Source organism: Micrasema longulum, unplaced genomic scaffold (genome assembly GCF_059751315.1).
Source record: "Micrasema longulum isolate JH-2025_06_02 unplaced genomic scaffold, ASM5975131v1 h1tg001208l, whole genome shotgun sequence".
In the NCBI taxonomy this organism is placed as follows: domain Eukaryota; kingdom Metazoa; phylum Arthropoda; class Insecta; order Trichoptera; family Brachycentridae; genus Micrasema; species Micrasema longulum.
Window position 1 is genome coordinate 180,451 of NW_028278395.1, and position 17,167 is coordinate 197,617.

General features: G+C 29.2%; 1 protein-coding gene across 1 annotated transcript in view; it reads right to left on the bottom strand.

Moving 5' to 3' along the window:
- Positions 1 to 7,875, bottom strand: part of spg (dedicator of cytokinesis spg) — a 97,355-nt gene extending 89,480 nt beyond the window's left edge. Inside the window, exons 1-4 of the mRNA XM_088234159.1 lie at positions 7,649 to 7,875; positions 5,841 to 5,924; positions 4,414 to 4,592; positions 3,122 to 3,270 (exon numbers count right to left, since the gene is read on the bottom strand). Coding sequence (XP_088090285.1) covers positions 3,122 to 3,270; positions 4,414 to 4,592; positions 5,841 to 5,924; positions 7,649 to 7,691 — 455 coding nt within the window. The 5' untranslated portion in view covers positions 7,692 to 7,875. The remainder of the gene's footprint in view (positions 1 to 3,121; positions 3,271 to 4,413; positions 4,593 to 5,840; positions 5,925 to 7,648) is intronic.
- Between the last annotated feature and the right edge of the window lie 9,292 nt (positions 7,876 to 17,167).

Genomic DNA, 17,167 nt, shown 5'->3' on the forward strand with positions numbered 1-17,167 from the left:
AACGCACCCTCTCCCTCTTTCATTCCCACACGCACATGTATCCTCTCCCTCATTCATTCACGCATACACACATTCACATACACATGAATACAAACGTCACACAAATAAAATTACTAAACTTCTTTTCTTATATATTATGTGTCATTATATTTACAGTGGATTTTTTTAATTGGCTTTAGTATTGTTAAGATTTTTCTAATTATTTTGTTTATGTAATAGCTGTAAAAATCCCAAATAAAATGAAATAAATAAATAAATAAATATGAAATAAAATCGAAATTTACCTATGAAAATGAGTTTATTTGTATGAATATTAAAAAGTATCTTCGTCAGTAACCCGTAATTGAAAATGTTTAAAAAGATGTGTGCATATTGTAGTTTTCATACAGAAAACTTATTTTTACTTTATAGATAAAATTGACGATAACTGTTAACTTCCCATTGTAATACGGGCCTAGGACCTAGATCACAAATGCTATCTTTATCAGTATTTACAGGGTGTTCTTTAAACCCTGTCACATCCGAAACCACGATGGTCAGTATGAGCAAGAAGACATATTGGCACATTAAAATAAATTTTTAGAACAAAAAAATTTGAAAAAATAAATTATTAAAAAAAAACAAAAGGTTCTTTACTTCTGCAGGGGAGAAACAAGGAGAAAGAGGGGAGTCTGATACACCGCCAACCGGGCGGGCGCGCCCCCTTCGCTTCTGCCCTGCAGAAGTAAGAAACCATTTCTTTTTTTAATATTTTATTTTTAAAAAAATCTTCGTTCTAAATATTTTTTAAATATGCAAATATGTCTTCTTGCCCATACTGATCATCGTGGTTTCGGATGTGACAGGGTTTAAAGAGCCCCCTGTATATATAGACAGTATGTTTTTCTTTTCTACTTTCCAAGAAAAAATAAAATAGGAAATTTTGTTCTTAAAAAGGAAACATTTTCAAACTGCTGCCATTACTCTACTGGGCGTATGTATGTCACCGCTAAATAGTGAAATCAGCCACTCAATCGGGCAGCTATCCTGTTCAAAAAATGTGAGCTTCAATCATATGGCTAGGCCGTTCATTGAATGAATTAAGATAGCTCAACGTTCAACTATTTGGCTGGCTAAACGCAAGCCCTTTGAAAACGGCAGAACCGAAAGCCGCAGGTCATTTAGTTCATATTTTAACCACTGCAACGCAAACTGTCATCTGTCATCTAACAAATATTGCGTCAGTAACTGACAATGTGTGTTGTTTTCTGTTAAAGTGCTTTGTTTTGAGCATACTAAGAGCATACTAAAAGATAAAAGGAATACAGAATGGCTTTTTTTGCAAAAAATGAGTAAGAGACGAGTTTCAAACTAAAATATGAGTCTTAACTTATCAGTGTTCACAAGCTAGGGTGACTTCCAAAGACCTGCGGACGTCTATGGGGTATTTTACTGGATGTCTAAGTATGATATTATGACTGCAGTGAATGAAGAGCAATTTAATATTTCCTAGAGAAATGTTTTGTTTATCATTTTTTATACAATATATTTTATATAGAATTATAAAGACTGTCACTGCCAGATAGTGTTTTATTTTTTATGTGAAGTTAGGTTAGGTTAGGTTGAGTTAAATAATTTTAAAAAAAAGGTTTTTTCCAATTAAGTTAAGTAAAAAAACTATTTTTTTATATTTTTAAACTTAACCCAACCTATCCTAACCTACGTATATTTAAGAATAAGGACATTGATGTTTCACTCTACTTCAACAACCTCACATTCCTTCTATCATCAGACTTAAGTAAAAAATTATATACCTACCAAACGGTTTCATGGTAATAATAAACCTCTCTTTATGTCTCACTCTCGTTGCTGTAGGTGTATTCGCGAGCGAGAGAGGCATTTCCTTCGTTTACGTTGCTTTCAACGTTTTGGCTAAGCGTCCATTAGCTATTCGATGGAATGCTGGCATTTTATGAACAGGCGAACCGTTCGATTGAGTGGCCGATTTAAGTATTCGGCGGTGACACATACATTATCGGCATCTTAATTGGCACATACTTTACTACATATGCCATTTCCTTTCTGAATATATTTAAATGCATGAAATAAAATGCAACAATGTCAAATATGTACATTTATATAATAATATAAATCACAATAAAGGCTTAAACTGATCACCAAACAGACATCAAGCACTTTACATTTCTTGTACATAGATACGAATGACATCTAGATGTATACATAGGGGTAAAAGAGCCCACAGTAGAAATCGATTTCCGTATCTTCTCAAACTGCCGAAACTCATAAATGTTGTATCTTCGTAATTGCTCGGACAAAGTTCACTTTTACTATTCCGTCTGTTTTTTTGTAGAGATAGGTTAATAAGAAAAAATTGAAGTTTTTAATTGCCTTACAAATATCTGTGTTTTACTAACACGGTTTTACAAAAAATACTAAACACAAAAGGTCCTTAAAGTGCTAAATAATATGGATACTCTTTGCAAATTTTGCATTTTGAGACAATACTCAATTTTAGTGAATCCCCACAATTAGAAATCAATAAAGGATTAGTCCTAAGAGCAATAGTACCTATGTATCGAAATGCACTACATAAAGTACTCTAATTGCACCGTCGACGATCTAAGATTTTTCATTTTTATGTTATTATATAATCTTTATGTTTGAACTTAAAAAACAAAAAATACTAACATAATATAAAGACATATAGGATTTAGACACAGAGGTTAATTAATAAAAACATATATGAGGAGCAAACATTTAAACAGTGATTTGTAGAAATTTGAAAACAAAATGTTTTTTATTAAATTTTATAGTTCATACCTAAATCCATGAGAAAAAAAACCACAATATTCATTCAAACCGCATTATTTTCTATTTAAAATATGTTCTAAAGTTAATATATTTAAACAAATAGTGTTGTAAAAATAAGTTTTTCTTCATTATTCAAGCTCTATATTTCTGTGACAAATCACTCTTAAAATTTTGCTCCTTGTATGATGAAAAAACCTTAGCTCTCTCCTGCAAAGTATGTAATAGATTTGCAGATAGAGCACTGAACATAGCAGAATTTTGAATATACAGCGCGTATTTCCAATGGCCCTTAAAAAATTTATTGACTCACCGATTTCCCCAGTCTAATTTGGATGCAATTTGATTTCTCAAGGCTTCAGCAGGACCTCGCGGTAGAGCTCCTGCCAGCAAAGATCTTCTTCCTGCCAGGAGTTCGCACATAACTTTTCTAACAGCTTGGAAGCGATATGTTTCATTTTCCTAAAAGAAAAACATTTAAAACATAAATAACCATACTACATTAATGCATACAGACTCGTGATATTGCTTGTGTGCGGCACGAAAATTCGTAACAGTTTTAAACCCACAGAAAAAAAGTTTACTTGCATCATAATACTACATAATACATGGGAAGAACTTCCTGACAAACCGAATTGTGGAGAAATGGAAGGGCCTTCCAGAAAAAGTGATTGATGCTAGTTCAGTTAATGTGTTCAAAAACCGCCTAGATGCACACATCAATTTATAATGTTTAATAACCATGTACACTTGATATACACGCATCAGCTTAATAGCTGCTAGTGTATTATTGATAATAATAATAATAATATAATATTTTTTTATTGTAAACATAAATCTAATAAATATTGTGAATTTAAATCTAAAAAACCTTAACCAGAAACATGAAGTTCAGTGGGACCTACAAATTCAGTTTTATAGTTCGACATACTTTACATAAATACTACTACTACTACTACCATCACGCCATTTCTCCGTAGGGGTAGGCAGAGAGAATGGACCGCCACACACGTTTATCCTGGCATACAATCCTAGCCTCTTCCACATTCATACATCTTGTCATACATGCCCTTCGGTTACATAAATACAGAGTTAAAATAATCAGCTTAACTAATGAGGTCAATTTATAAGATAAATACATATAAATATTTATTTTTAGAATCATCTTAGTGAAGTCACGATTGAAATTATATTTACAAGATAACACAAGTAGTTTAAAATCATTGTAATAGCATCAATTAATTTCTTATATGAAAATCACACCTGCTTAGCTCAATAAACCGAGCAATGGGTCAGAAATCTAGAGGAAACACGTTAAACACCTGATGCATACATTATTTTCTAATTATGTACGTATTGCATGCATCATAAAATGTAGTGGTTGGCGTATTTGTTTACCATTCTTGAAATCCCGGGTTCGATTCTCAAGTGAGTGGACGTGAAATATTAGTTTAAAAGGTGGTTTTACACTGCCCAATACTTCATCATCCCTAGACTGGCACCTGAACCCTAAGACTGCTCACCATGATCCAGATATGCTACAATTGCAGTGCCCTATGTGCTGATAGGGAAATTATATAAAATATTAAATAGTATAATTCTTACAACATAAAGTTTCTTCCATATACGTCCCCAGTCCCTGAGAACAGCGGCAGTTTCAGCTACTAGAGGCTCCGGTTCCAGGGGCACTGCCCCTGTCCCGTTACCCCCAGCCTCGCGTACCACACTGGTAGGGAATATGCCCCACGAGGACTCCTCTGTCCGTCGTCTTCCACGGTACCAGCCTGCATACACAAAAACTTATAATTTGCATTCTTAAAAATGAACATACACATTTAAAACCTCACATGAAACAAATTGCGAGGAATAAAACGTTAAAAACTAACGGGCAGCTGGGAAGTACAATGCACGAAAATTTGATGATTTGAAAACAAACTGCTCTTTTTATTGTTTTTTAATGGCCCATACAAACAGTGCGTGTTGTGTTTAAATTATCAGATATTTCCATTTGAGTGTTCTTTTTTTATTTTCAATTTACATTTTAAATTAGTACAAATTACGTTTCTAATCTTGACTAGCTAAGAATTTCCAGTGTCAATTCAGGATCATTTTTTTTATACATACATGCATTGATATCAATATTAAATGTTTTTATACTCTCATCAATCATTATGATTGTGTTTTTATTAAAAATAAATATTAATATTATACGTAGAGTGTAATCAGAAAAAAACTATTTACTGTCACTGAGGTTTAATTTTATTTTATTTGCACCACAACAGGCCAGGAGGCCCAATTACAGTGGTGAATTACATCACAGAACACCCAGGCTTGAGAAAAATCACATTTTAATTTTTGTGTTCTCACCGGGAATCGAACCTGGAACCTTTCGTGCGTGAGTCAAGCGCCTTGACCACTACACCACGGAGGCCGCCAATAATTAAATAGATGATGCTTCATAGAAGGATATTTTGAAATTATGTTCTGAAAAAAGAGCGTTATTGCGTGAACATTGCCGTGCAAAACACGTTGTAGAATAAAAGACTGACTTTCTATGCCAGTTTACTGTGAATTCAAAGCTGTATATTGCGCCTTTTTACTTCACGTTTCCTGACTACAAGTTAGGTTCTAGAACTCAGGTTGAATGGAACACAAGACAGGTGCTTAGTGCTGCATCTAGTGTATACATATATATCAATGTTTATTGTGTATATACTGTAGTTTTATTTTAAAGGTAATTTAAATGAAAATGCATAATTAAAAAAAATAAATTAACACATTAAATTAAAAAAAGTTTAATGTATTGTCTGGAAAAGAACACTATCCACATTTATTTTGTTTGTTTGTAAGTTGTTTAATATTATTACTACATAATATCATAAAATAAGATGCCTAGCGCCACCTGTGGAGCTAAGTAACAAACAAAGTGTCATCAAGTTCTTGATTTTGTGATAATTGTAATTTAAATATTAGAGAAAAATTAAACCCTGTCAAAATGACACTAAGATATTATATATTATATATGTTATTACCAGCATATTCTTCAAGAATTTCAACAGAATCGCCAATTTCCAGAGGGAGTCCATTTTTGACATCTCCTTGCCAATTGTAAACCGCTGTAAAAAAAAAACAAAACAAGAATAAAAATAAAAAAATATTATTGAATAGTGTACTTAAAAATTCAATCATTGTCATAAAATCCACCTTATATTATTTATAATTTATTTCATTTGGATATATTACACTTAGTACCTTTTAAATGTAAAAAAAAACAATAGTAAACAAAATAGACATAAAAGAAAATAATCCAAGACGATATTTTTGTTTTAATAAATTAATAGTTAATAACAATTTAGAAAATATTTTATCATTGTTTTATGTAATCCAAAAATAAAAAAATACGAAAATTATTAAGGAAAACATTTTTAAAAAACCACCGTTATTACACCAAATAGCAAAAGAAAGCAAAATATATAAAATATGTAAAAAATAATATCAGAATACATTTTACCTATATATTGTAATATATTATTGCGCTATGACATCATGTACATGTTTGTTATAAGCGTACCAAATAGGTGATTAAACTATTCCATTGTAGAAATGGGTAGTCATATACACGTACAAAGTCTTAGCAACAACATTTTAATTAAAATATGGCATGAGTACTTACATACTATGTAATTAAAAGGGAAAAACAAGCCAAACCAGTTAATGCATGGGTTTTAAAATCACATACTAGGTTTTTTTATATTTAAACAATATTTTGAACAAAATTTTTTCTTTTTTTCCTTTATTCATAATTTTTAAAACCTGTTACGGATATACAAACATTTTATAAGATTGGTACCTATAGTGATCATATATTGTGCTTTTTAATTTGTTTCTATAGCACCCGCTTTAATCCCCATACATTTTTTCGCATGTTGCTATCCTATTCTTACTTACAACATGGTTACTTATTATCGACTACTCTAACATATGGAACAGGTTTGCATATTCTATCGCATTCCAACGCATTACTCTTATGACATTCCGCCAGCCACCCGCACTTACCCAAAGCCCCGCAACACCTCTAAATTTTTCATCACCCCTTAATTTTGGCCTTTATAAGGCAGATTCCTAGCGCTAGAAGTCAAATTAATCAAGTCGTCTTCTACCATTTTGCTTACCAGAGACATCAGGTATTAGAGATATAAAAAGCTCAGCTGACCGAAGTACCGCGTATCATGTTGCTTTGTAGGTGGGTCCACAAAGTGCGCCCCCCTGAGGGTTGCGACCCTGGCAGCCGCCCGCCTGGCTAACCCCTAACTATGAAACTGAGTGAAATGATTTATTTCAAAATTCTAGTTGGATACTCAATAGCAATTGTTAAGATAACTTCAAGCTGAATTCATAATTTAACATTATTTTAGCTTATTTAAATTAAGGTATTTTATGGTGCAGGCAAATCATATTGAGATAATATATATTTTACAATACTGTCAATCAATATACAAACTCTATTACTCTGTTATTACACTTATATCGACTGTACATCAAATTAAGTTCAAAAAATACAATATTGCTTTGATCCATATTTGTGCAATTTCTGTATAAATCAGAAATTAATACACAATGGTACTGAAGCATTTCCTAGTGATTCATAAAGCAAATTAAATTAATTTAGAATCAAAGTCGGTTCAAATAATATTGCACACCGGAGGCTAGAATAATAAATTATAAAACACATTCACGATACCATAAAAAACAGGATGTCAAAATATGAGAGATGAATCTATAATAAATCGGAAATAGAATCGAGACAGGAAATATGAAGTGTCAAAATGACAAGACTTACCGACTCCGAATTTCTTGATTTTAACGGGCAGCCACATTTTCATCTCACCGTAAATCACAAACAATTCTTCTCACATAACCACACTCATTTCTTTAGACATCCACCATTCATAGGGCCATTATAGTAAAAATTAATCAATAACAAATAACATGGCCGCTGCACGGAATAAAGACAAACACCAGCAGATAAAATACTACGGCCAGCAATATGAATGAAGTTGACGTTTTGACGATGTGCGGATGCGCAATCCAGTCATCGACGGGGAAAACAAATCGACATTTAGAAGAAAAAAAAATCATTCTCATTGTATCAAAGTCAATCAGATAGTATTAAACATAAAAAACCTAAATAACTGATGTCTTTTTCCGGCAGTTAAAAAAGGAAATAGGATGAAACAATAAATACTCTATTTTATTTAAAAAATAGTAACTTTATAATACGTAAACCATAGAATTAAGAATAGTCCAGAAGGAGCGTGGAATCATATTTGAATACATCAGACTGTGTCCAATAATTCCCCCACTATGCCTCACTTTCACCGCGCGCATTCGTGATGTCGACGCATAGTGTTGCACGATAGGAAAAAATATAATTATAACACAGATGTAAGGTAAAAAAAACAATTTGTTCATTTTCTAAAATTTTATTGTGCACTCTGAAACATTGATCAACACAACAGAGTAGATAAGTAGAGGGTCATTTAATAAGAGTAATTAATGAACTTTGAACTTAAAGTATAAAACAAATTTTATTTGACATAAAACGGATATTTTTGCATAATGTTTAATAATATTTTATGTTTTAAAGATAATGTCGGCTAAATTTCCACCACGGCGTTTTTAATCCGAGGTTCAATTGTCATTATTTCTCTTATTATAGTATGAGCAAAGTAGGGTAAAAATTTTTACTACCCTGGCAACACTAACGAAATTTCCATTTTGTTTCTTCGACAATCTGACAAATGGAAAAATAATTCAATTTTTAAGTAATGCATTTGTGACAAACACATTTATTTGATAATTACGCATGAAATGTGATTGCATCCTGTTTCTTTAAGATCCTAGCAGTATTTCTACATTTTAAAAGGACACAACACGGCATGGTTAAATTCGAATCGGGAGTTGCGTACTGAGCGACGTCTACAAAGAAACTAATGGGTCAAAACGTAAACCTACTCATTTATGAGTAGTTAAGTCGCCTTCTGTTTGATGTGCGTGTGCGGTTTCTGGACTTTTCTTAATTCTATGACGTAAACTAAAAATGAAATACAATGTCTTTAAATTCAAATGTTCGGGATTTATAAATAGTTTCGTTCTGTAGCCAACATAACGATGTGAATTATTTTAATAAAATATGTTTAGCGACCACGGACCTGTGATAATACTGATGGACTGTTTATAGTACAACACTAAGTGGATGTTGTGCGCTCTAGCATCTTTAACGAAAACTACTAAAATAAAATAAACAGATGAATATTTTTATATGAATTGAAAGATCTTTAAGTATAAAAAAATAATGACTTAATTTTTAAATCATTACGCTTTTTCGATTTGAAATAAATCGACATTACAAAATGTCAATTATCAATGGTCACATCTCTACGAACAAAACTGCCAATATTGCCATAGTAAAACGAAACTCACGCAGTACCTACCTACATAAGATTTATTTTTTAAGGCATCCTGCTTTAGTATTCATCAATGTAGGTGTTGGTGTTCATTATCAACAGCTAATCGGAGAATAAAAGTTCGCACCTTTTAGAACCACGAAAGTCGCCTTTATTTATGACCCTATTTGCGGAATATTTTTTTTTTTAATTATTCGAAAGATTATGCAAAAACATTTTTTTTTTCCCCAATAAAATAATCGAAGGAAGCAATGGGTAACTCAGTTGGTATTCATTTATTTTATAACATTTATGTTTTGAAGTGTTATGTATTTTATAATAAATAAAGAAAACACAAGTACATTTTAAAACCAATTTATATTTCTGGGTTTAAAGTACAGAGTCACTCAACAATGCACTATACATTATTAGGTTGTGTACAAATTTTATTTACAAAGTTTCATTTTTAAACAGGCACTTCCACTCTTCAAGTTGAAATATAAATATTAAATTACATAACATGAAATAGCACCTTAAAACAATAATATACCGAATTCGGCATACCAAATTATTATTGATTTCATCGGACAAGTTACAAGGTTTAATTTCAAAAAAGGTTAACAAACTTTATATAAATAAAAAAATGACCAGCTAACTATTCATTTTCGGCGGATACATTGTTGCATGGTTATTTTAACAATAGTCATGTAAATAAAGCATCAATAAACATATCCATACAAGCAGAAATGTAAGATGTACTCTGGTTAATTATATTTTAACATATGAATAAATAAAAATTTAATTGATAAAATGGCTATTCAAGAATAGATGCAATAACAATAAATGTCAGTAATAAGACTTGAAGAATAAACTTGTGGTGTCATAAACAGCATTAAAATAATAATAAACCACTGAAATCGGAAAAGACAAGTTCAATTTCATCAAACACGTTTTTTTAAAGAGATCATTTACAGTACTCTGAAAAACAAAATTGAATTTGCATTGCATCATAGTAGAAATTTAATATATACCGAAAATTTCTAGGTTATACTACGTTTTTTAATTGCCAATGTAAATAAAAATCATCAATCGAATTTACTTTTGGATATTTAGTATATCAATCGAATGAAATATCAAACTAATACACATTATAAATAAATTAAATCTCAGAAAACATTATTAAAAAAATAACATTATTTAATTATAAATACTATCCATATGGTGGGAGATTAAAATATAAGTTTAACTGGGAGATTAATTATTTCGAGGGTCTATTTACAGCAAATTTGGCTAGAAATTCCACCTGCAGATTTTCATAATTTAAAAAAATAAATAATAATACATTTAGTATTACAATGAATGAAATTTTTAATTTCACACATGTCTTATAAAGAAATCTCATATTGTTAATACATCATTTGATCTTGTAATCGACATATCGCCGGTGATACTGCAATGCCGCATAACCTGTTTTTCTTAGGAAAATATTTTACTGCAATCAGTTTGTTATAGGGAGTAAGGAGCCGTTAGTTTTAAATTATTGCTATTTTAACTATAAATAATGACAGTTTTTCTGATACACAAGCGGTACTTTTAATTTATTAAAATCGTAAGAAATATATTAACAGAATGCTTTTTAGGTTCCCCCTACCAAAAAAAAACATTCGATAGTTACGCTGTATTGAAGTATTGCTGACGAAATATAATCAGATACATATACATATCAATAATGGATAAAAATAATACAGAACCATTTTGAAAATTATTATATTGAAATTTCTTGTTTTGGAATTTAGCAAGAAAACCTGGATACTTTATAATCAAATCATTGTTTTTCTATTTGAATTATGAACATAAATTATCAAATCATATTTCTTATAAATTAAATTAATTTTATGTAACCAATTTTTTTTATTGTAACAAGATATAAACCCATTGGACACTAGCAAATATATGGCAAAAAAATGTTATTTTAGGACTCAAGACAATTATCTTTAATAGTAAAAAAACAAATATGGATATAAAGACAAACCTCTCAAATATGAACATGTTTTTTACGGTAACTATATTTTTCAAAATGTTTGAAGGCAGACATTGAAAAAACTGATTCATTAAAATAAAAGAAACCAGAAAGGGAATTAATTAATTAATGAAAGGGAAATAATCAGTGCTATGAAGACTAAATCAACAAATAAGTTAGAATGTAAAAAATACTGTAGGTATTCAACAAAAATCAATGAATATAAAAAATGACGGTGCTAAAATAGTAAATAACTTGAATGTTTAGAAAACATACATTTTTTAGATGAGTAATTGATTTGAAATTATACATAAATTGGTTTGGTTGGGTTTTTAGGGATTTTAGAAAAAAATGAATTATTTGCATGCCTCTAAAAAATATTTTGATTAGCTAATTAGCATAGTACACAAATCACTTGCTTTTAAAATAAAGTTAAGAACAAAATACTTTCTTCAAAAATCAATTACATATCTGCAGCTCTATGGGTTAAACGAATGATAATAATGAAATATAAATTCACATTTATTTATTTTATTTACAATTTTTTCGTTTACATTTGTTACATTTTTTATTATTTTCTTTATTTTATTATATAAATTTACCTTTATCTTAAACACTAACCGTTAAATATAAAATTGATAAATCTTACACAGCTATCTTTTGCAAAAAAAAATAATGTTTTTAAAAAATACTAGATAGTGGAAAAAATTTGAATGGTTGAAATACAAAAACAATTCATTGAAAAAAGGATGGGTAGTAATTTGATTTGTACTTTACGTTTAAAAATAGTTGAAAATACATAACTCAAGAAGGATTAGACTGATATGCTATCTGTCATATTAAAACATGGTTGTAAACCAGGCAAATATGTGATTGTAAAATTTGAGTATTGAACTAGCAGTGTAAGTGTATATACATACATATTATAAAATCATGTTTAATCTTGACATCATTATAATATGATAACATTTGACTTAACTTTAAATTTGCATAATACTTCGGTGATGAGGTATGTTTAAATATATGATGGATTTTACCCATTTACAAATACTTAAAAGTTTAAAGTAGATACAAACGCAGCCAAATAAGGGATTTCAGTAAAGTTAATATAAACAAAATTTGTTCTCATACAAAATATAGTAAGCATGATGTCTAATTTTCAATATACATACATCAATCTGACCTATTGAGAATTGTAGCCTTATCCCAGATCACAATGGAGAATTTAGGATATTATTTTAAAGCAAATTTTAAAATAACATAAATATGTTTTTTCTATGATTTGAAGATTAAACATACTGAAACTCCTTATTTAACAGTTTTCTGTAAAGCTTGATCAGTATTCCAAAGATACAATATAATATGTAAAATACCAAGGATAAGAGCCTCTCAAGTACATTTACTAGTAGGATAGAAAAGCTTATAGAATCAAAGGAGAAAATTAATAATGTAAGACTTTTTATGATAAAAGATCTTTGTAGAAATAAGAGGCGTACTGTATAACATAATTTGTACATATCAAGTCTCCGGGCATTTATTTATCTTTATCTGTTGTTCCAGAATTATTATTCAGTAATTTTCCCAACAATTTATAAGGAAATTGAACCGATCCTTTTAAAAATGATAAGAGGTTCCACATTAACACAGATATGAAAAATACTTAAAAACCTAAGAATCTAATAGACTCAATGCCTTAGTACTCACTGTATTTGTGTATGTACGTATATACCTATAAGTATTATTTTTGAACCCCATACATACTCATTAAATACAGCGTGTTTGCTACACCCCGTTAACCATGATTGCTGGTATGATCAAAAGACATTGAATATAAGAAGGCGGCGCAACTAGCTACCCCCTCTGCACTCCGTTTTCTCCCCTGCAGAAGTAAGTGACCATTTGGTTTTTAAAATATTTTTTTTAGAATAAATATTAAATATTTTACTTTTGAAACGAATATTTTTTTTTTCAATATGCCAATATCTTCTTGCTCATGCCGCAAATCATGGTTTCAGATGTTACAGGGTTTAACAAACGCCCTGTATAAACTTTAACTTTGCCTATAAAAATTATCTACATATTTTAATTTATCTTTTCGACAATGTTGATAATTTTTTATATGGAAGTCACGGCAAAGTTATCACATGAAAAACTATAAACGCGGATGGAGTTCATGTTTGCTTTGGATATACGCATCATATTTAACATACTATATGTAAAACAAAGACAATTTGAATATACCTAGCATTTTCTAATCAATTAAGATACCAAGCCAGCGATTACCTATTAACTTATTTAGATAATTAAAAATGAAATATTATGAAAATGTTCTGAAATTTAATTACTCAATGCTTCATAAAAAAAAAAAATTGAATGCAGAAAAGAGCCAGAAATAAATACACACAATATAATACATGATAATCATTGACATATTAATACATAGACGCGCCGTAAAGAGTAAAATATTCTTAAAGGTAGAGACATGAAAATGTACCTATAGTTACTGAGTTTGTTTATTTATACCAGGGCAGCATTCAACGAGCATGCATATAATACCACAAGTTGGAGGATACTAATAATAATAATGGTACATAAAAAGTTTCTTTCTTTGTTTCTTGAAATTCCTTATAATTTCGACAAATTTATTTATTTTAACTGGATTTTGGGGAATGAAAAAATAATATTAACTCACATTTATTATATTTTAAAAACGTGTTTCTATCAGAGCAGCCCTGTAAGTAAGAAGAGCTTTGCATTTGCGCCACTCGAGGTGGTTTGGAGTTTGCAAAAAAATATATTTATATTTGAATATTAGATTATTATTTTCAGCTTTGTTAATCACTCGTGAACAAACATTTACCAATCAAAGCTACAGAATACTTTTTACAATGTTTATAGGAAAGGTTTTAATATGCTTTCATGACATAAGCGGGCATTTTGGTTTCGAATCTAAACATCACACCCGGTTGGCGGTCGAAGAACGAATAAAAGTTAGGCATGAGTTAAGTGTCATCATTTTTGAGAACTCAGGGCATGTCGATGTGTATTTTTAATGTCAATTAAAAAAACATGTGTTTAGCAGATAAATTTTCGTGTTAGCTTTATAGAAGTTTTCTTTTTAAGTGTACGTATATCGTTTGAAAAATGTTAATAATTAGTATATGTTTTAATAATAATTAGATATAAGTTAATATTAAGACATTCATTTATTATGTTTGTACTATTTAAAGACAAAATAAAAAAAAATTAATATATCAATGATGATAATGAACAAAATCACACTTTATTTTCATGTTTGTTAACAAATGTGTTTTTCAAAGCATTTATAAATCAACTTACCAATATTTAAATGGGCTAGGCTTTTAAGTTGAAAAATATGAAGATTATGGAGTTAGAATATTATACGAGGAGAGAGGAGAGTAACAACTGAGTAAATCTAATTAAATTGTTGAAATCAGAAAATAAAATTCCAACAGAATCAACACTAGCGTCATAGTCAAGCTTCTTCTAAAATGTGTTTTACTCTAGTATTTATTTATCTACTTCTCTTTCAAAGTACTTCAGATGTACATATTTTAATGTGTTGGCAAAACAAACTACCTTAAAAAAGATCACAATTTCCAAATGTATACAATATAAATTACTTAGGGGTACTTTCCATTGTTTTTAGTTATGGGATAAATTAATAAATAATATCGAAGTCAGGATGCAACATAAAAAACAAAAAAAATACTTTCAAACAATGAAATAATACAGAAAATATTATTTGTCAATTCCAAAACAATAACATATTTATGTTTTATCATAAATTTTTAATTATTGCAAATACAGCAGTAAGTTTTGTTAAACTAAACTATTAAACATATGAAGGAAAAATAATTATGTGTCATATTTCAGAATACTTTGCAAAAGGTTTCTTGTAACCCTTATTGTTTTGATTATTAATAAAAAAATATCTACGTATGTATTTTCTCATTTGCAACCATATTAAATTTTACACTTATTTGTTTATAAATTTGTATAAACCACTTAATTTTTTTAATTACACTTCGACCGGTTTCAAGGTTACTACCTCATCGTCAGGAATTTAACTAACTTATAATTACACGCGTTGCTATTTATATAATAAAATAATGTATGAAAGAGACAGAAAATTGAAAGAAAGAGAGAGAAAGAAGATAAAATAAATCATAACGGGAATAGTTTTAAAAGAGGACTCGAAGTTAAATTTTATTGATTATTTATTATTTGAAGTTTTTGATTAATGGCTTTACTAATTTCTAATCGCTCTAAATTATCTAAACGAAAACCATTTTTATTGACATGCAAAATTTCTACACACGTTTCTTGATTAAATTCATGGTTTTCGGATATAAGATGATTTGCAAATTCTGAAAAATTATTATTACTCAGACAAAAAAAAATAAAATTAAGTGGTTTATACAAATTTATAAACAAATAAGTGTAAAATGTCATACCACGAAGTGAAAAATGTTTTTGATAACAATAATACATATTAAATTTATTCACAATTATCTTGTAAGGAACTAATAGCAGCGGAATCGAGTATTATTTGGTCGGAAATAACAATGTGAATATGATGTGAATTTAAAATAAGTAGATTTTTAGACATTTTCCTCATTTAACAAAACAATTGCTTCATCAATCGACAATAAATAAAAAACTTAAGTCTCTATAGATCCATTAACATCTAGAGGAACTTTTGTTTCCATAACTTTAAAAATAATTCCCTTGTAGATCAATTTTTACAGTAACTGAGGTGCTATTATGGATCGTAACGCAGGGGTAGAGGAAAAAAACTAAGGATTATTATTTTTTGCATGCGAATACACTTTGCTTCCTATGTGGCCACACTGATGATTAAACATCAAATGATGTATAAAACTTGTATTTTATATAAAGCAGTAAAAAAATATGATATGGGAAGAACATTTATGAAAAAAATATACATCAGAATTCAAACAGAAGGTTAAGAAATATGTGTTAAACAACTTATAAATTAAATATATGTACATTGTTATTATTAGAGTTCACATAAGAATATGCTTATTTGTGCCCTATTTCAAGATTCAAAATAATAAATAAAAAAACTGTTTAAAACACGGAAAAAAACTACTACGGTTTGGTCAATTGAACCTAATCAAGTGTTTTGGGTAATGCTTAAGGCTGTAGTCGGGAAAAAACAACGCAAAATTAGGAAATCATACGATATTGCCATTTCAAAACGAATGTTTTTTTTTTAGTCGGGCAATAATAAAAAAAAAAAAAACATAAATTAGATAAAAACAATATTTTTTAAAGGTATTTCTGTTAAAAAATATACTTAAAAGTTTAATTTAACAAAAATGTAATTACTTTTAGACCGGCAGATTACGCCATTTCAAATTTAGACTCAACTTAGGTATCTGGGATCTCAATAAAGACTTAGTATTGAACAAAATTTGTTGTAATATAATTTTTTGTTTTTGAAAAAAAATACAAGCATTTTAAATCACATACATTTTTGTGACATTTTCCTATATTTCTACTTAAAATTATGCCTTCGGTAATGCTTAAAAAAAAAAAAAACTTTAGTTGAGGCCTATTTTTATAGAATTGTATTCTCTTTTTTTTAAAAAAGAAGATAATTCTGGTTGTACCTTCAGATCAGCCTTAATTGCTTTCGAAAAGGCTAGTCTGAAGGTCACAAAAAAGTCAATAAGATATTGTTTTAAATTAAATATTACAACCAGAATTATCTTCTTTTTTCAAAAAAAGAGAATACAATTCTATAAAAAAAGGCTTCAACTAAAGTATTTTTTGAGCATTACCGAAGGCATAATTTTAATGTATTATCTTAAAATTATTAAAACAAATTTTTGTTCAATTCTTC